Raw genomic sequence first — 21,308 nt, forward strand, 5'->3', positions numbered from 1 at the left:
AAAATGTTTTCTCTAGACATTGTCCCCTTAGTCTTTTACTTAAGCAAACAAACCTCCAGCTACAGTCTGTAAGGGGTCTCAGAGGGAAATGTTTGGCATGAAAAAATGGGATGAAACCTTGCCAGATGAACACAACTGTTTGCATTAATGAAGGCAAGACTAGTAAATTACTGTTTCAGAGCCTCATGGCTTGATTTGTTTGCACGAGTCTGAGAGTCAAAAAAAGGTTTGCATAAGTGAAGAGAGTAAGAAAAAGTTTGTGGTTTTGATGGCAAACAGTGAAAGCAAAGGTGTTCCAAACACTTTTCAAAGTTGCAAACCTTGTATATGACCAGAGACTTCTGGGATATGTGGTGTAGTGTCCAGATACCTTGGATTTACAGAATACAGAATTAACCAGGTTGGAAAAGACCTTTGAGATGGAGTCAAACCTATCACCCAACACCATCTAATCAATTAAACCATGGCACTAAGTGCCTCATCCAGTCTCTTTTTAAACACCTCCAGTGATGGTGACTCCACCACTTTGCTGGGCAGTCTATTCCAATGGCCAATCACTCTTTCTGTGAAGAATTTCTTCCTAACATCCAGCCTAAACCTCCCCTGGCACAGCTTGAGACTGTGTCCTCTCATTCTGACAGAGGTGATTCCCTTTCAAATTGAAGATCCCTGTAATGAACTTTAACATGCATTTGTTTGGTTTTCCTTCTCTTCAAAACTTGAGTTGCATTTTAATGAAAATTAAAACTTTTATGATAGGCAAGGGTTCCCCTGAAAAACCTAACTTCACCATTCTTTCACATACCTTTGGAAAGCCAGAAATACAGCTCTTTGACAAACATTCCCCCCTTCCCTTCCACATCCTCAGGGATGTGTTGATTTGCCAGCTAAGGCTTTCTGCCTGGCTCATACCACTTCCTCAGTAATGCAGCTGCTGCATCCATGGTACTACCTACCTGAAAACTATCCCTTCTTGTTCCCCTTTGCTATGTGCACTCAAATGCTGTTTTAGTGCTTTCTGTTTCAGGCATGCAAACCAGCTTTATAATCAATAGAAATGACATCTTGGATGCGTCTACAGCTTCCACCTCATGCTTCCTGTCTGACCTGCCACCTATCATTTTTCACTTGTTTCTACACCTCTGCTCTTCCATGACCTCTGCTTTTCTATTGCACAGCTCTCATCTGCTAGCTTTAATCTGTACATTTACAGTTTGTAGCAATTATATCCTTTTTCTGTTACAGGTATATTTAGGACTCCTATTTTAAAGGGTTTAATTTCAGGGTGCTGTTCTCTGCTAGAGAGTTCTGTTAATGGAGGTCTGTCATTACAGAGATCTGCACTAAAGGCTTCTGAAACCTGCTTCTGTCTGACTCTTAGATCAGTTACTGAAAACCCTGCCATCCTCCACCTCAAAGGTATCTCAGTCTGGATAAAAATAGCACATAAGCAAATCCACTGAAATAAACACTGTCTACACCAGCAAGTAGTTTTTTACAAGAGATGGGGTTTGGAAGCAGCTGGTGCTGTAGCTCCCCCATTAACCCATCTCTTAAGACCTAATCTGGTCCTCTAGGCTAAACATCTGCACCACAAGTAATGTGAACCTGTTGAGAGGAACAGTGACTTGTTCAGACCTTTATGTCACCACCACAGGCTGAACAATGTAACTTCTGAGAGGAGTACAGTTTGTATGTATCAAAACTGCACTGAGATCCAAACCAACAGGAAAAAAGCGTGGATGACCAGGACATCTACTTGTAAGACTGCACTATTACTCTGAAACAAACTTGTATCGATGACAAAACCAAAAGAGGTACACAGATCTAGTGTGAATCTCTCCTACTCTGTGCATAGGGGTTGTATGGAAACACCAAACGCATGACCCAGAGCAGAAAATGCTGCTGGTTATGATACAATCTTTACCCCTTACTTCATGTAAAAGGTGGACTACTTGGTCACACATTTATGCATTCATGAGTATCCCTGGAAGAGTAAGAAATGGAGAATGGCAACTAATTTGATTTATTTAAGAGCAAGGAACAGGACTCTTGCCAAGCAGAAACAACAAAAGCATTTTGGGCGCTATCTTAACTGCTGAGAAAAACATGACTTCCCATTTCAGGTAAAAAAACAGCATTTACTAGTTATCCAAAGTGATTGCCTATACTTAAGGTGTATGGAAGAACTATTCAACACCAATATTCCAAGAAAATGCAAAATTTAAATCACATTACTTAAAACTCAACACTCTAAGTATGTAAAGCAGGATGAATGAAGAGATAGCGAACTTAATTTTTAAAGCTGTACAATTTCTGACTGAACTTAACATGCAGCTGACCTTTTCCTTCCTTATGGCAAGCAATTTGGTCACTTAAAAATATACTCAGCTTGTCTTGTAAAAGTCTTGTAAAGATACATGTGGGCACTGAGTTTTAAAAACCTCACAGTGGATATGAAAAAGACCTGAAGCTGAGATCCACTGCACAAAAATCCCCAAACAGGCCTTTAAGAAGTTAAATGGTTGCAACCTATTATGCTTTTCTATTTTTCTTTGCAGAATAACAATTCACTGAAATCAATATAGATCTTCATTTGAAAAAGGAAAACACAACTACACTTCCAATTATTTCTCCCTTCTGCATTAGTTTTTTGTCATGGTCAAAATAAAAGGTGTAGATTAGTTATAAAATCCAACAGCAAAAGTAATACGTAAAAATAAATTGAAAAACCCCAAACCAACCAACCAACCCACCCACCCTGAAAAGGCCATCTTCAGTTTTCTACATATCTGAACAGTAGCCTTGCTTTTAAGTTGAAAAGATAACATAGGAGAATGACTGAAGGCAATAGACCTCAAAATAAATTGCGTATCACTTGCTCCTGCAAGCATCTGTACCAAAAGACAGTTCCACACTGAAACAGCACATTTGTCCAGCTGACGCTCTCCTGGAAATCTATCTTTAAAATCAATTTGAAATATATTTGGATATGAAATAAGACAGTTGTATTAAGCAGGCTTAGCAGGCATACAGTATGTAAAGAAGAAAGCTCTCTCATTTGTTTCTGTACAGGAGAAACTTTGTACTACAAGAATGATACTGCATGTGCCATTTAATTCTGCCCTTTGGGCACAGCTAGCTTCCCTTACTGAAGCAAAAGAACATGCATTTATCACTTGACTGTTTAACACTCACCCCTTTCATAAAACTCACGTGGAAAATAAGCACACAGAAAATGAGATGACTTGGCATCAGCCAAGGCGATGTAACACTGAGATACAGCTATCTGACTTTGAAAGCTTTTGATTCTAAAATAAGGGACTCCTTTTAGTGAATACAATAAAACCTAGCAGTGACAGAAGTGATCAGTAAGTGCTACTTGGTGATCTCCAGTTTTGAGAGTGTTCTCTCTCTCTCAAGAGTATAGACCAGCATTTAGGTATTCAGCATTAGTACTTAGGCAACTAAGTATTCTGAGAAGTCAGAAGTACCTCTTTATTAAATGGTGTCTTCTACATTATTAATCCCCAAAACCCTAAAATAATAACAACAGGCAAAATGTCCATGTGCTTACAGTTCTTTTCTTTCTTCTGGCCAGACAAATGATAGCATCACTTTTACTGTCAAGCATGTTTGCACTACTCTCTCAAACAATTCAGCCTTTCACTACCTTTTAAAATATGTAACTACTGATAACTGGCAATCTTATGTGAGAAAACACACCTCCTAGCTAACAAAATAGCTTTTGTTAGTACAAAGTTTTTTAATACCACAAAATGTTAAAATACAATGTAGCATTACATTATCATATATACAAAGTACCACTCAAATAGGATTGTTATGGGTTTAAGACAGATTTCTTTGAACAGCCTCAAAAAAAGATACACCATAATAATTAAATGTGAATATTTTTAAGAACCTGAAGGATGTGTACAAGAACATCTTAATTCCAAATTTCCACTGTTTTAAGCATATTATAAATGTGTGAAAATAAAGAGGGAAGAAATTCTACATTATTATTTTAATGTTCAGAATTGACAGTGATTGAGATCAGGGGTATTATGTGGCAGCATGAATCAAGCCAAAAGCATGTTTCTGCCTGTAAAGGAGTATGCTCACTACCCTGTCTACAATATTGCTTTTCTACCTTTGTCTGTTATGGCAACTGAAACGGTGGCTGTATTAGTTACCACTTTTGGAAATGCTTTTAGAAGTAAGAGTTTATTAAACAAGACAGGAAAGCATAATACTCTCATTTTTCAAATCAATGACTAGGACTCACCCCTGCTTCTAAAAAGTACAGATCAAAACTGTATAGTAAAGAGATCTCAATGGCACAGATGATGGAACAGGAGCAGAGGCCTGCTCCAAAAGGTGTTTGCATTAATGTATGCAAAATTAGTTTAGGTATTACCAAACTGGTATCCATGCAAATTTCAGTTTTGACCTGTGCAAGTGTTCCAGAGCACTGTACTTCACACCTTTTCTTTTGTCAAATGAAGTTTCAGGCATTGCCGAAGGCTGTTGGAAAGATACAGAAAACCCTTTTCTCCCCTCCCTTCATCTACCAGATGATACTGTGTTCAGTGTACAAATAGCAGTGACATTGAGTTTCCTTTTAATCTATGTTTGCTAAACTTTCCTTTCCATTCTAAGACGACACCAGGCTTAAGTCAAATTTAGTGCTATATCCGCACTGAAGCAAACCACGCGCTAATGCTGACTAGTCTCCAAGTGAAAACGTCTCAAGTTAGCTTGAGGCTGTGGAGGTAGCCATTACATGTTGGTAGGACATTGCAGAAATGTGAAAGCATCAAGCAAGAAGGGTTATTTTATTACAACACCAGAGAAAGCAGTTCTTCTTCTGTGAATTTCTGCAGCAACTAGCTGAAATCAGGAACAACTATTCCTTAAAGCTGATGCCCATTTGTTTTTGCAACACTAAACAAAATCGGTAACAGAGACATTCTGGGCTGTGTATGGAGGACTGCCTCTACTGATGCACCCTTTGACTTAAATCACAAGGGTAAGATGATTCAGATGTTCAGCTCTCTAAGCACAAGTTACCTGAAACATTTTCAGCCATTCCTGAAGGCCTGTCGGTGGTTGCACAGATGTAATGCGGCGACGCTGCTGTCCCTGGCCATTGGCTGCCCTCAGGTCCCCAAAAGTAGTTGGCGTGGCAGAGCATGGCACCAGCCCTGTAGTACTATGATACAAATAAAAAGCAATGGTCACGTACAAAACTTTTAGGGAAAATGGAGAATTTGACAACAGAACAACAACAACAACAACAGTCTAGCACAGAATTTGTAACTATGACCGAAACTCTTTAACTTGCTGCAAAAGCAGTAACATGAAAAATTGTTCTGCTGGTTACTCAAGAGGTCAGCTGTCTTGCTTTCATGAATCTGCCCGTTTCTACCACTGTAGTACTAATTCTCCAGCTAGGGATCATCTTTCAACGCTGAAAAATTACTACTCCACTAATTGGCCAGCAGGTTGTCTATAAAGATGCAGGTTTATATATTCCTTTCCTTGCCAAAGGATTTCCTTTCTTTATGGGCTGTACTTATGCCTTCTGACTGGTGATGTAGAAAGCCAGAGCTCTGAGTCCCACCTATATGTGAAATGTGCTAGTCCAGCTTCACTGCCAAACGGGGGGGGGGGGGAAAGTGTCTATTTTTAGCTCTTTAATATATTTTGTTGACAAAGAGCTAGTAGCATCAAGCAGTTCTGGTGGCTTAGCAGTTTGGAGTAGGGCTTCGAAATACTCTGTACAGTCTTTTAAAGTTTGCACGTTGATGGTGTGACAGGAATTAAAGGGGAGAGTGAGGTGAAGAGGGGAAAGGAGCCAAAGGTGCTCTCTGAATTGCAGTTTGATTTTTTCACTCTGACATGTTAAAAACCAGCTCATTCATATGGGACGGAGCTTTTAAAAGAGCTGGGATTAAGCTGCTATTGTAGGAGTCTAAAGAAATACAGCTGACTGGGTTTTCTCTCTTTTTTTTATTTTCCACATAATGTAAAGTACTTCGTTCACAGAATATCAAAGTTGTATCCCCTAGCAGGAAATTTGGAACTCCAGTAGCGTTTGCACAAGCATGAAAAATTTAAATACAGTGTGGGACTCAAAAAAAAAAAATCCCTTTGCTTTTGTGTACAATAAATCCAGCTTTTTAGCAGGTATGCGCTTCACGGTTCCACTGGCTTTTCAGTGGTCACAGGAACAGCTTCAAATGATGCAAAGCAAGTTTATTTTAATATTTATCTCATCACAGTCTACAAATACCTCACTCTAAGGTTCCACACTCTGAAGGACAATCATAGCATGTCCTAACGTTTACCCAAACTGGTACAGAAAGCTGAAGACTGGTTTGAACAGGCTTATTTTCAAGTGTTAATTTTACTGAGTAGTAACAGAAAGAGAAGCGGATATAAAAATATGGTTTCACAGATGAAAGAGCCTCTTAATGACATTTGTTTACAGGCTCTACCTGCTGTATGCAAAGACTCATTGGGCCTGTCAGCTTTAGAGTGCCTGATCCTAGGGAAAATGGAAACAAGCAGGCACAAGAACTGCACCATTTGCCTAAATGTTATTTAAATACTGTATAATCAAACAGTTAACAAGAGAGGATCAGATGTCATTCAAGGATGTTTTTATGCCAATAATGACTCAAAACCCAAGCAACGTCAACCAAAACGACTTTTTAAATAAAATCTGGTTTTACAGCTTATCCTCATTACTTGTGCAAAGGTCTAGCAGGTGGCCTATCATTTAAGGTCCAAAATAAGGCTCTTAAAATTGGCTTATATTGGATCTGAGCAGCACATAGCCTTGAGCTTGCCCCAGCAGAACTGTTTCACTTTAATTTCTGCTGCTGCAAATTGGTTCTCAGCCAAAAACAGTTATTCAAAATAGGATCTAAAAGCTTCTTTCCTTTGACCTAAGATTAAACCACAAGATTTTCGCTTGTGCTTTATTTTTCCTGCATGTTTTCGTTCCCTTGAAACACTCAGTGAGGTTTCTGTGGAAGCCGGACACTTCCAGCGGTTCCTCTGAATTGGACAGACACATGTGGGGGAAAAAAAAAAAGAAGAGTGTTTTCTTTGTGGCTGAACTGCTCACTCTTACAGGAATGCAGAGAGAAGTGTGTCACTCAAAGAAATGATGGCCAGCAAGAGTGTTCTTCCATTAGACTGATTCAGAAATCTGGAGATGCTACCAACTTGAGACTAGAGGGGAGTGTGGAAGCTGCAACACGTGATTCGCAGCAAGGAAGACATCACTTCTTTTTCTCTGCTGCAGTGTTTACGCATCAGAAAAGCAACCCTGGAACTTGTTTCCCCACACTGTCCTAACTTTTCACTCATCACCTGATAAACCTCTTAAAGGTAGAGAAATAATATATACATTGCTTCTGAAAGATCCATCAACGACTGAGCAGTGTTCAGAAAAAACAACATCTCAAGACAATTTTGGGAGGCAAACACAAGTCTTGTGGGAAGCCTGATTCTTATCACAGGTTAAAAACCTAAAGTGGTGTAAATTCACACAGTATGGGAAGCAGTGAGTCACCCAAGCACAACTGTAATGGCAACTATCCAGTAAGAACTGCAGTTGTAAGGTGTGCACTCAGGGCCTACTCTACCACTGCCACTCAAGTTTAGGAGCGCTTTACCCCACAAAGCATCTGACCAGAACAGCAGCAATTATTTATGCAATCTGGTACCATTTAGGACTAGTAAGGGAGCAGAGTAGACCCTGTAATGCTTTCACGTTGTGGATAACAAGTACGCGTGTGTTCCTGTTAAGATCAGATGGTCTGCTCTGCCTACAGAAATTTCCATTCTCTCGTTCTTGTTACCATAGCAAAGTGATACATTTGATCACAGTTTGTAATAGTCTTAGGCTTTATCATTATGTCCCATTAAAAAAAAAGTGATTGATTTAATTCCCAAGAATACTTCATCCCTCAAAAAGTCTTTAAGTAAATGGACATGCTATATTTAGAATGGAACACAAATCTCAACCGAAGAAACGCAAATCTGGTTACTTCATTAAAACTCATCCTCAGTTCATGCAATTATCTAAGCAATGCCTAAACGTTGATACCACCCTTCCCTTGCTTTACAGCATTTTAACATCAAGAGGAGCCATGAATTTGGCTTAGCATTTCAAAAGATGGGACACACGCGAGAATCAGGACCCAGTGATCTGCATTGTATTACCTTGTGTACTCTGAGACTTTGCAGGGTTTCTTTCCCAGAGAGAAAGAACGGACCTCGGAGCCATGGTCCAACTTTCTCTTCATCTGCAAGGTGAGAGAAGAGCAACACAGATTTAGTTACATGACCAGCCTTACTTTTGCATACTTCTGTAAAATTAATCCATTTTACCTTTTACTTATGTTTGACTTTCAACAAAGTTGACATTCACAACAAGCAACATTTTTGGTTGTAGCTTCAATATTGAATCCATGTTTCACACAGGGCATATGTATGTTATGGCTGGGTTAGGGTCCACATTCTATTTCGAATTGCATTCTTTGCATTTTCAAATTTCAATGTGAAAAAGTATACAGCACTCTATCTTGGTTTATTTACTAAATCATTCTCTGTTCTCCTGGGAGGGGAGGGCAAGAACTAAACCAAACCCCTTCACTCTTTGTGTTCAGGTTCATTGCTTAGTCTCTCATGGAAATAGTTAAACTTTAGGTAGCCTGCCTGCATGATAAACAAATATTCATTTTAGGACCTAAAAAGAAGAAATTAAACCGTATTTTTTCTTCTGCCTACCCTTTAAGTTTTACACTGAGTACATTTATAGAACTGCAGTAAAGCTGACAGGTTAAGTCACATTTTTACAAGAAGGGTTAGGATGAAAAACACTAAACCTTGGTTTTGAATGTCACCCGCAATTAGATATGATCAAAACCAACTAATGACCAGGGCAGCTGCTAAAAGGGGAAGCCAGCCTGCAAAAATTACCAAAGAGATGGAAACCAGTGAGAGCCATGTTTATTCAGTCAGACAAATAAAGATTACTTTCTGCCTGCCTGGGTAATCTTTAACCACAGGCTCTTGGATTCAATGAGACGTACGTATGCCAAATGAAATTTTTGAGTTTTCTCTTGGTTTTCCTTTTTTAAGACATGACACACCAGAACCCTTTAGCCAGAAGAATGCTTACTGATGTTTACAACTGCAAGCTGCAAAATACATAAATGACTTGTATCACAATTCAGAATCTAGATGGACCATTTGCTCCCTTTAAAAAAAAATAAATCATATTTAGGGTAAGAGTTTAAAAGTTACCCTCTTTCTCAATAACTGATCTGATCATTTTCAATGCTACATCGTAACATAGCTATTTAACCATTTACTGTATCAGCCTGCCCACCTAAAAATGAAACACCGGCACCCAACAGGCTTCTGGAGTGTATATGGAGTGTATATGGTCTGTATACTTCTGTTGTGGGGGGTTTTTTTGACTTTTAAAATACCTTCATGGGTTTCCCTAGAAACAGTCACTGAAGATTTTGTGTTTTACATTGCTAGAAAAGCTAAGGTTAACTAGTCTCATTCTTACAGTCACAGCCGTAAGGCACCCAGACGAGCTTCCCTTGTAGCAGTGTTTTCTTGCCATGCCTCACTTGGGACACTCCACAGCATTTCATCAGACATGCATTCAGCCAGAACCACCCTGAGCACTGATAAACCACCAACCTCAACCTCACTGCTTCCCCATGCCCCAAGAAGAGCAGCCTTCCCCCAAGCTTCCCCAAGAAAACGAGTTGTAAGCATCACTGAAAATAATGGATACCATCTTTTATGACTGTGCTAGACGGGTGAGCCATCAGAATGACTGGAAGCACAAATAAGATGTTTAAGCATAAATTTCAGTATTTGATGTCAGACTTTTCAGAAATAATTTCTCTTGTAAAAGGAAAATTTTTATTTCCAGCTTGGCTTTCTGAGAGGTTATAGTCATCCTCATCATATTCCCCTTCTGCTTCTCTTAAGAGGGAGATGCAGTTTTCCAAAAAACCCCAGACCTTAGAAATAAGAAGTATGAAGCCTGCAGCAGAATAAGCAGTTATAAGGATTTACTCTTTTACATTAATAAAGAAAACATTATGCAGCTCTCTATTCCATTGCCTAGGAATGGTTTCACCTGCTTATTTTGGTTGGTGTGTTTTTTTCTCAGGTATTTTAGGGAACTTTTTCAAGGGGTCCACCACACAGCAGACTTTCAGCATCTCAAAAGGTACTGAGTAAATACATGGTCAAAAATGTCGTTTACCATATGAAGAAGATAAAACTTTCTCTACATCAGAAAGATCTAGTGATAAGATTTAGACACCAATAAGGGATCTGTGTAGCCGAAAAACAGAAACCGCCGAGCGAGCATCCCCGTAAATATTTAATCTGTCGCCAGGAAAACCCAACTCCCGTAGACAACGTTTATTTATCGAAATAATTGGAGACTGCAGTCTATTAAAAAAGAAGAGAAGGGCAGGGACCTGCGTTCCGCATCCCCGCCCGCCCCAAGTGCTGGCAGCGCTCCCCGGCCGCGCACTGCAGCCCCCGCCGAGCGCCAGCCCGCGCCTCCGCCGCCGGCACGTTTCCGCCCGCGGAGCGGCGCCGCGGAAAACGCGCGGCACCCCCCGGCTCGGGCCTCGACCCCTGCTCCCCCCTCCTTCCGCGGGCGCGTAGCCGGGTCGGGGGGAGGGGGCGGCCACTCACTTTATAGAAGATCATCTTGAGGGTGCCGTAGAAGCCCATGGTGTCGGCGCGCTTCCCCTTGCGCGGCTGCGGCGCCCCGCGGGCCCGGCGGCCGGGCAGGCGCTGGCAGTACAGCCCCTTCTCCGGCAGGTAGGTCACCGCCTCCCGCGCCGACATGCTCGGGCACGGCGGGCGGCGGCGGCGCGGCTCGGCCCGGCTCGGCTCGCCTCGGCCCTGCCCTGCCTGCGCCGCGCGGAGCCCGGCTGCCGCTGCCCGCCCGCCCGCCTCCTCCCCGCCTCCCGCTCCCCCCGCGCCCGCCCCGTCCCTCCCTCCCCGCCCGCCTCCGCAGCGGCGGCGCGGCACTGCGGGCTGCGCGGCCGGCAGGGAGCCCGCGGGGCGCGGCGGCGAGAAACCACCCCCCTCCCGGGACGAGAGAGGGGAGAAAACAGCGCTGCGTGGGTTGGGGTTATCCCTCCCCTCCCTCCCCCATTTTTTTCCCCCTTAACCCCCAAGCCGCGGGGAGGACGGGGCCTGACCCCCAGCCCTCGCTGTATTCCCTCTGTGCCGCACGCTTCCCGGTTTTCCAAGTGAGAGAAAACAAGCTCATTTCCACTAATTATAATTGCACCGCCGCCCTCGGGGAGCCCAGCTGGACTCGTACGTGACTGCAGACCCCGGACGGACGCAAATTATCCTTCCCAAGTGCGGGTAATTTTAGACTGATTTGGAACGCACTACGGCCGTGCCAGGGAAAAAGAGGCTGAAATACCCTCTATTGGCTAAACAATAGAATAAACGGGGTTTGAGGGTTTCGGAGTCGGAAGGCTCGAATCCAGCAGTTACGTAACACACAGTAAAATCCCCGTTCTCAGAACGGGGCGGCGGGGCCGTTCCCGGGAAAGGTGCCGGCTTCCCGGCGCACCAGTAGCAGCCCACATGCGCACCCGCGCCGCTCAGAGCCCTCAGGCCACACCGAGCCATCTTAGCTTCGTCTGCAGTCCTGGGGAAGTCTCACCTCCGTTTCAGTGACTGCGTAAGGAAAGTCCCAGGTAATTACTTACTAAAGAACGCTCCTTTTTCGGTCCTTCCCTGCTCTGTGCACACCAACAAACCTGTGCGGCTCACCCTGACTGTTCGATTCAAGGGCACGGGAGTTCCCGACATAGGGTTGGGCTCTCAGACAGACACCTGCACCAGCAGCTAGGCACTTTGGGGTTTTGCAGTTTCTATACAGACAAATAAGAGTCTCCAGCTTCTGCAACTTTTCCTTGGTGCCTTTTTGGTTGGTTTTGTTTTCCCCTCCCGTAAAGTTTTCTGCCCAAGTTCAGAGCAGAGTACGCCTAGAGCACGCTCTGAAGCTCCAACGCTCCCCTGTAATTTTACCCAGGTGCAGTGTGAAAGGGAGATGCTCAGCAGCCTTCTAGACTGATGCACTCAAATAGAAGCAATTACATGGCCTAAGGGGAAATAATCTTGATGACCCAAAGCAGTACCAAAAAAAAAAATAAATTAGAAAAAAGAGCACACATCTACATGAGTGTGATTGCTTTTGGCAGAATATGTCAGTTTATGCATTAGTACTAAAAATAAAAAATAAATTTAAAAAGAACTCCCAAACCAAACCACAACACAAAAAACCCAAACAACCAACCAGCCACAGAAAACCCACACTGCACCACTCTCCTATGGATTGTAACTTTATAGCACCTAAGTGTTAGCACACTTGGATAAAGCAAAATCACTACCAAGCTCCTGTTTCTACACAGTTCTACATATCTCCCATCCAGCACTGAGTTCTTGTAGTCTTTTTTTTTTTGTCTCCCGGTGAAAATGGTTCTGCCCATCAAATCTTGGCATTTATGCCATTATCCATTAAACAGCAGTGCTGTATATTTTATGAGAACAAAATGGTCTTGAGTTGACTTCATACCTCAGATATGAACAGAGCTGTACATATCCCAGGAGACTATTACTGTCTTCCTTCGCTAGCACATCACATGCAAAGGGGAAGGAAAAAAGAAACATCGGCTGCATATACACATTAAATAATCAGAGGAAGCAAATTAATACCCAAATCATCAGAGTAAGAAACAATTTGAATATTACTGCTGTGGGGATTTCAAAGTACTTCATACACATGCATGCATAATGTCCTGTAGTGTTCACCACTATTTCTGCCCCTTCCCTCATCTGTGAGTGGGGAATGATGGCCACTCTTCCTCCAGCTTTGCAGCAGGGACTGGCAGGAAAACCTCAGGGATCAGCCTCTCCTCCAGCCCAAATGCGAGTGTAGCCTGACAGCATAACTAGATTTATCTTTTGAACAAATTGTGCTTCAAAGTAAGCAGTCAATGAGTTGAATGATAATTAGAAATTACTATTTTCCTCTTTTGGAGTTCTGCTATTGCTGATTCCTTCCCTTTTGATAATGATTGGCAGACATTCTCTCATGGCAAGAAACCCCACTGACTTCATTACTAATCTCTTTACCTCAGTGAAGGCCCACGTAGTAACTGCAACAATCATTTGCTAGTGGTAGAAAACTTGGTATATCAGATATTTATTCTGTGCAAAAGGTTTGGGGTTTTTCCTACATGTACCACAGACAGTTTTTTGACATTTGAATGGTGGCCATCTCCTATCCAGCAGTTTCCCTTTCTCAGAGCAAAAACTGCATGTAGATAAAGCTCTGGCTCTCACATAATCACTATTTTCCTCATACTGCTTTCAATTTTCTACAAATAAATAATCATCCTCTCTACTACAAATTAAGTTTGATAGTCTCAAGTAATTGCAAGACTCCTTCTTCCACAGCTTGGATGCTCTGTAGTTGATGGAGGGGAACATGTTCCAGCAGAGGCTAAGGGCATCCTCTGTTAGGCTTCTGCTCTAAACTGCTGTCTACAAAGGTCTTCGGCTCTCTCCCGTGACTTTGAGGACTCACTTTGAAAAGCGTACTGTCATGAATACACCACACGCTCCACTGCAAGAAATTACTTCAGGCTTTGCAAATGTAGTGAGGGAGCTGCCCAACCCAGGAAGACTGAGTGGAGCAGCAGGTCACACAGCTTCACCCTGCACCCTCCTGGAAAATACAGCAGTGGAGGAATAAGACCTCAACCCCTCAGATGCTTTTAAGAGCCTGACAGGAAGAAGCAGAGAAAGCATTCACTCATCTCTCTACTGGCATTTGCAATAATATTTCTTGCAGTAACTTAATATGCTCTAAGAATACTTACTTAATGGTATAAAGTAAATGCTCTTCACAGGATACACTGAGGAAGACTATAGTTTATAAAGCAAGGTTAAAGAGAAAAATAAAAAGTTCCTGTGTTTCTTTTCCTATTTGATGTATGCTCAGCTGCAAAGCTTGGCTTATTTTATTTAAGCTGAAGATAATTTCCCAAGTTTTTAAAGCCATGAACAGCATACAATTCATGACATTTAGAAAAATGTCTACACCAAAATTACACAGTTTCCAGTGGACACAAGTCCAATCTCGTTTTCTGTCAGTACTGCCAGCTCTTAATTAATAAAAATTCACACCATCCAATTCTTTTCCTGTTGGCAACATTTCTAGCACCTTTACCAGTTTGTCATGTGGCATGCTGTAATTAAGACAGTCTATTACTTCTAATGAAAGACTAGAATGAATTACAGAAATCACCCGCAGAGCTGTATAATCCCCAGAAGAACAGAGATTACAGTGCAACAGACCAAAGAAACAACATTTTCTTGTTTTTGTTTTTCAGTTGGAGAACATTTTTGAGCGGAGAGACCACAGGGCAATCTGGCCATGGCAATGGCCAGTCAGCATTTTGGAAGTACACTGGTACTTAAACCATGGTATGCAAAACCTGTAACTGGCATTTCACATACGTATACGTGCTTTAGGAACATAACATGTGCAGGAGGAACTGTGGAACAATATGGTTTGGTATCTCCATTAATATTGGTAAATGCATCATTCATGATGGTGCCAGAAGGGATTCTGTGTACTCTGCACATTTAGCAGATGCTCAGCAGACTGACTCTTTTAGAAACATTTCAGAGGGATTTCTGTGTGTTGTCTAATAGGATTGCATTTTTTTCCACCCAGAAAACCAAACACCCTAATCAAGGGGGGGCAAATCCTTAGATGCCCAAGATTTACCCTGGAGACAAGTGAAGATGACCCAGAATGGACAGTCATGCCTAGTTACTTTTTCCCTTCCTCAAATTTGGATTTGCTTAGGTTTTAAACACTTCCCTTCTGCTTGGTAATCTAGTTTGGGCAGCTGCAGCAGCCAGCACTTTGTCTTCTATATTTGAACTCTTCATCTGACCACATACTTCATTTAATTTGCCAAATGCTCCCATTGAGGCAAGAGTCTGGCCCTAGAGAGGTACTTCTGCCATCTGCTTTAGACCTTTAACTACAGGTTAGCTTAGCACACCTATATTTAAAAACCTAAGCTCCCTATTCAGTCCATGAGAAAGGCAGGTCCTAGAGTCCAACTTCTATAAAGTATTAGAAGAGGAAAAAAAAAACCTGCATACAATAGCAAGTGTTAAGCATGTTCCAAAGTAATTCAAGACAGGTCTTTACAAAAGGGCACCACTATTTTGCTATCAGATCTTTTTCTTTTTGAACATATGAATTAAACAAATGATCCACTGGGATTTCCATGTTCTCATTGCTTCAACTGGTTCATCTTGGGCAAGGCAATGGCCTTAAGGCTGTTGCTTATTTGGGATTGATTAGCATGCATTCTAGGTGCCCAGCTGGAGCAATTTTACAGGCAAAATCCATACCTTCAGGCAGAGTGAGACAAAGTTTTATGACACTGACCAATTAAGGATTACAGGTGAAGCTCAAGAGGACTGTGTACGAGGCGCCTTATCACTCAGGTGGTAGCCATGTGTTTGTGTAGTATATACAATTAGTATTGATGCAACAGAACACACTTGAAGAAATTAATTTAAGTGCACCAGTTTGTGACCAACAGCTGCTATGCTCCAAGTATGAAGAAAGAAAGAGTACAACCTGGCTCCTTGGAAGCAGTTTATATGGAGGAGTTTCTACTCAATTTACTTAGAGAGGTCTATGCCAGCAAGTTTGCTTCAACATAGTTACAGAAAGAAATTCAGGCTTATGATTTGGTGTAGTGCAAGTCAAACACATTCCTGCACTTTGCAGTATGACTGATCAGTAGCTTACTGAATGACAGAGTTTTGGAGTCCTGATGAACTTAAGATGTGAAATGAAGTAGGGAAAGCAACAGAACTCTATTAAGGGAAGAAAGACACACAGACACTACAGAAAATTGCACAAAGTCTTCTAAAGCTTACTTAAATGGAGTTGGGAATACATGCTGCGAAGTATGATAGAATAGGTAGTGCTGAATGCAGATAGGTACTGCTGAATTGTTTTACTATTTGTATAACATTTCTTGGTGAAGCATTTTGAACATTGCTTTCAAACAGAAATTTTCCACCCATTATTCTTCTTTATTTCCATGCAAAGTAAGGCACTGTAGTTAAAACTGTAAATAGCTCCTAGGTTTTGCTATTGCAGGGAAGGAAATGGCATAAAGAGCAACTGAAAAAATCAGATTAGTATTTATTAATAAACTCTGATTTTATTAGAATTGTATGAAATGGATGATAAATATAGTGTTAAAAGGTATATCTCTGCATATAGCACAGATTTCCCACAAACCATTTCCTTTTAAAATCTGCCTTTAAAAAAACCCCGAACACTAAGTTTTAAATATACTGTGATAGGATTCAAAAGGTGTGCTAGTTGATGACTGCAAAAATAGCTTTGACAAAGATTTATAGATGGAATGTATGTAACTGCTTTCAGTGTTGGATATTTAGAATAAACTTCTAATTATGTTTTAAGAGCAAGGAGGTTGCAAAAACAGCCTTAATGTAAGATGGCATCACTGTGTCTCCAGAAGAGCAGAACTCCTCTCTGAAGGTCATACTGTTCCTGTCCTCTTTGTTGGTTGCCTGTAGTTGGGCACAGAATTTGCAACATATGCTTGGATGCTTAGGTTATTTTAAAGGAGTACAGCCAAAGCTGTCCTACACCCATTTAAGAAGGATGGTTCCAGGCACTGTTTCTTGCTGGCAACACCAGCTTAAAGATGTCCCAGTCTCATCTGCTCCTTCCCACCCCTGAATGGCTCTTGTCCTTATTTCTGGAGGAACAAGTATCTGCAGAAATGCTCTATGAACGAGATTAACCAATGAGTGAGGAGAAGTAGTGTTAAATTTCTCCCCCCCCCACTTTTTTTTTCTGTGGGTTTTTGTTTTGTTTTGGCTTTTTGTTGTTTGTTTTTTTCCAGAACTAGTTACTGATTTAATTTTGCACCATGCCTTGACAAACAACTGAGCTAGCAGAAGCAGATGAGCAATTCACAGCCAGAGCACAAACTTCTTAAGCCAGCTACACCACTGAGAAAAAGGTATGATGAACTGTGACCTCAGTGTCCCACACAGAGAGCATAAGCCTATTATTTACACCTAGAGGCATCATGCTTTTCACTATAGTTTGATGTGCCAGCACAACCACTAAAAAGCAGTGTCTGTACCCATGGCCACCTTTGGCCATTCATTGCTATGCTTGTGTCACCTTCTCAGGTGTACCACCATAGCCACGTACGTCTGTGTGGTCAGCTGGGGTGGCAATTGACCTAGGGATGCTTTCTTGCTGGGGTATGTTTCTCGCTGCATGGCCGCACAGATATCTGTGCCAGCATAGCAAAAGGTACAGTCTACTCTCCTCTTCAACTTCCCCAAACCCCAGGAAAGCTATCTTAAATGCTTGCAAACTATAGCTTTAGGTTAAATGTCAACAATCTGGGGTTCACACTTTGTCCTGCTAATGCACAGGGCTGTATTATTACCACACAGTGACTTACTTGTCTTGAAAAACATACTTAAGTCTCTATCAAATGGAAATTGACACTGAAATACTGAAGTTTTACCATAAACCAAGCGCCACAAGGTGAACCACAGGCAGGGGGTGTAATGTCAACCTTCCTTAAACATGTCATGTTAAAACCCTAGGGAGCCTGTCTGATTAGACCTGTGTATTATTTCACTAGAAAGCGATAACAAAACAAACAACCAACTTCCCCCCCCCCCAAACCACTCTATTCCTAAAACATTTATTTGCTTGTTAAAGAAAAAGTGAAGACCAAAGTATCAGTGGAGCTAGGCTTCACATTGCTTTTAATTCCCTATGACAGTAACCACATGCAAGTTTCCTACAGAGAAATCTTGTATGGTTTATTTTAAAACTAGCAATATTATCATACAATAAACATTTTTCATAATGCATATACATAAAGAGCAGAGTTAAGGTTGCTAATGCAACCTGCACTTTCACATGCTTGACTGCTTTCTGTGCAACAGGGACATTATGGGTTGCTTTTTTGTGTTTTGTGTCTACACAGTATTGTTACATTATTCATTTTTCAAAAGGGAAGGAGGCATTGCATTTGCATTTTGCAAAACATTCACTAATGGCAGCAGATCTTCTTAAGAACTGCCTCCATTCATTGCACTCCTATTAAAGTTAACTGTAATCTATTTATTATATCATTAAACTTAATATATTGTAAGGCGAATTCTATTTATAGATGCAGTAATAGCTGTGCTAATCACTCAAGTTCACATTGAACAGGACTGTGCTTCTGAAACACAGCAGCAGTTGCTTCAGCGACCAAAGTACATCACTAAATTTCCCCAGGAGATGACCTTGCATGCTACATCCTGCACCAACCTGAGTGACACTGCTAGGTTGCTGTGGCCAGCCGGCCTGATGTCACCCTGCCCTGCTGAACAGCCCCTGCAACCTGCTGGCACCCAGGCTTGCTCCGTGGAGGAAGCTGGCAATGTGCATCCCATCAAGGTCCTCCCTTGACCCGCTCTTCTGGATATCCTTATATAAGTCAAGGGCATGCCTGCATGGCCTGCCACGCCAGCAGCCAGATGCCACCTGTGCACAGTGTATTCAGCTTGGGGCAATACAAAGATAGGAGTCTGCACTTTACTCTTTGAGTGCTTATAGAGTCACTTTCTGAAACAGCACCCTTGGGCTCTCTTTTCAGTAGTTTCATCTTATCTTCCTGTTCTAGTAATTTCCACAGATTTTGCCTGTGACATATACCATCAAGATAGAAAACCATGCACATGACATTGTTCTTGAATTCTATCAGTGCACAAAGCACAAGCCCTTCTTGGTGATCAACAGATGAGGACCACAATACTCACCCTCACAAAAAAAAAAAAATAATAAATCCTTAAAGGGATCAGTTCCTTTTTAATTTTTTTTTTTCCAATATTTCAACCACAGAGATGAGTTGCTTTGGGGCCTTTGTGGGCTTCTGGGGTTTTTCTTGGTTGGTTGGTTGGTGGTTTTTTAATATTTAGAAGAATGTTTCCAAATTGGTGAAGCAAGCATTTCTGCCTTTCAACACAAGTGGTCAAACAGTTTTCACTCAAATAGCAGCAGATGGGGAAATCACCTTTGTAAAGAAAATGCTGCTTGGACTTAGAAGGCTTTCCAAAAATACCTGTCCATCGCACTGAATACAAATAGACTACTGCTATCTACTGCCTTTTTCTGTTAAGTTTTCCTTTTATTTTTTTTTTCCCAGAGATAGCTTAATTCTGCCTGCCAAGAGGAGTGCTTATTTATCTGGCATAATCTACAGGAGTCTATAAGTCTATTTACAGAACAGTTTCTGCCCCTCATTTGTGGTACATGAGAATGATAAGGAGTTAGCGGTGAGCCTTTAGGCTACAAACAGAACAATTCCTGGAATTACAGATTACACCAGAAGGATTTAGAAAGTATTTAAAGAAAAAAAAAAACAACTATTAAAAATGTCAAATCTCTTTTCCTGCTTGCATTACCTAAAGAGAGTATAAAGGCTACAAAACCAAGTATTCAGAGGAGTTTGAAATGACAGGTGTAAGATGCTTGTAGTCCTAAAAAGCTGCTTACCAAGACAGCCCTGTGCAGAGAGCATACTAAGAGAGATTCTATAGAAAAGCACCGTATCTGAGGTTGCAATTTATGATACATTGTTACCCATACGTGCACATGCATCAAGTTTCTAAAGGCAAACTCGGGAATGTTTTCAGCATTCATCCTGGCAGGATTTTATTATGTCATGGGAATTTAATCTCTCCCCCTCCAATCAAGTGGCAACATGGTACTTCCCTGCTTGGTGTGCCAGTAACATGGAACAACCTGAACTGCTATGTGATGCCCCACTGCTGCAGATAACCAGCAGTGAAGAACACAGCAGGATGAAATCCTTGGTGCAACAGCACTACAGGAAGGTGAAATGCGATGTGCCAGTATGTTTCGGGGCAGTCTGCTGATATCACATGCATAGGATCCATGAATCTCAGCTTTAGAGAGGAGTTTGTTCTGTGAACCTCCTGGGGTTCCCCTGCCCCTGCCCCTTGCTTCTCTGTAATCACCAGCCCCAAAGTCCTCCATTCCCCTGCCTTCCACTTGCTATATCCATCTCCTGGCCCAGCAATTCCCCATTACTTTCCTCTCACCTGCCCTCTCCACAGCGCCTCAGTCTAAGACGACGTATTGTCTCACCTTCCTTACTCCTTTCCTTTTCTACCCTCTTCCACTGTATTCTCCTTCCCTGGAATTCAAGAGAAGAATTTGTCTATACTATGTCCAAGCATCAGCAAGGGGGAACATGCCTGGGCTGCAGCACATCAGAGGGTATTTGGCTTTTTCTCCTCATACTTGGCCACAACTGCAGAGCATCTGGAAGCAGCCACTACAGGGAAGATGCTGCTCTGCCCACATTGCCTTTGGGTACAGCCTACCCGGTGAGTGCAGGAGAAGGGTGCATTTCGGTTTGGTCCACACCATGACCTGGCAGGACGCAGACTCTTTGCAGCTCCAAGTATCTCTGGCAGACAAATGGCCATTTTTCCATAACACATACCGCCCTGCTGGTAAGCAACAGCTATAAAGGGGACAATTACACATTATACCTGCTTGATTCTGCTTCCTTTCTCACCACAACCCATGCTTACAGTAGAGCACAGAGAAGGGAATTTACTCATCTTCCAGGAGCTCTCATGATTTATTGCCATGACAACTCTCCCCTCTCCAGAGGGCTGGGGGAGCCACAATGGAAGCTGGTTTCCCCCCAGCACATTCTTCCAGCCACAGGGGAATCAATGCCAAACCTTTGCACAGAAGAAAGGAATGCCAAGCACGCTGGGGTCACACCAGATGTTTTGAAGCCTTGCTAACCTGGTGTCATTAACCTTATGCTGTGCAATTTCATGTCAAAAGGGGCTAAAGGCAGAGCAAACAGGCCAGCAAATTTGCCCGGTCTGAATGAACTCTTCCCTGAACAGGTGCTTTCAGTCTAGAAGCCATACAACACACTTACCTGCCACTGCAAGAGAAGTAGTATTACACTGCATTATTCAGGGTAAGTAGTCCCTCATCCAGATAAAAGGGATGGGAATTGCTAATAATTTCCCCCCCCCCTACTAAATCTAGCATTATTTAGGTAAGAGTGGAGATA

The 21,308-nt window shown here is 42.0% G+C and overlaps 1 protein-coding gene across 2 annotated transcripts in view; it reads right to left on the reverse strand.

The window, feature by feature from the left end:
- FBXW7 (F-box and WD repeat domain containing 7) overlaps nucleotides 1-21,308 on the reverse strand; it is a 179,212-nt gene that overhangs the window by 22,221 nt on the left and 135,683 nt on the right. Inside the window, exons 1-3 of one of the 2 annotated variants that reach the window (XM_054165220.1) lie at nucleotides 10,756-11,020; nucleotides 8,239-8,321; nucleotides 5,071-5,212 (exon numbers count right to left, since the gene is read on the reverse strand). In XM_054165220.1, the coding sequence (XP_054021195.1) occupies nucleotides 5,071-5,212; nucleotides 8,239-8,321; nucleotides 10,756-10,911 (381 nt within the window). In that variant the 5' untranslated portion in view covers nucleotides 10,912-11,020. Of the gene's footprint in view, nucleotides 1-5,070; nucleotides 5,213-8,238; nucleotides 8,322-10,755; nucleotides 11,021-21,308 lie in introns of those variants that run through there. The other variant, XM_054165209.1, reaches the window with a different exon arrangement.

Source organism: Dryobates pubescens, chromosome 1 (genome assembly GCF_014839835.1).
Source record: "Dryobates pubescens isolate bDryPub1 chromosome 1, bDryPub1.pri, whole genome shotgun sequence".
Classification (NCBI taxonomy): domain Eukaryota; kingdom Metazoa; phylum Chordata; class Aves; order Piciformes; family Picidae; genus Dryobates; species Dryobates pubescens.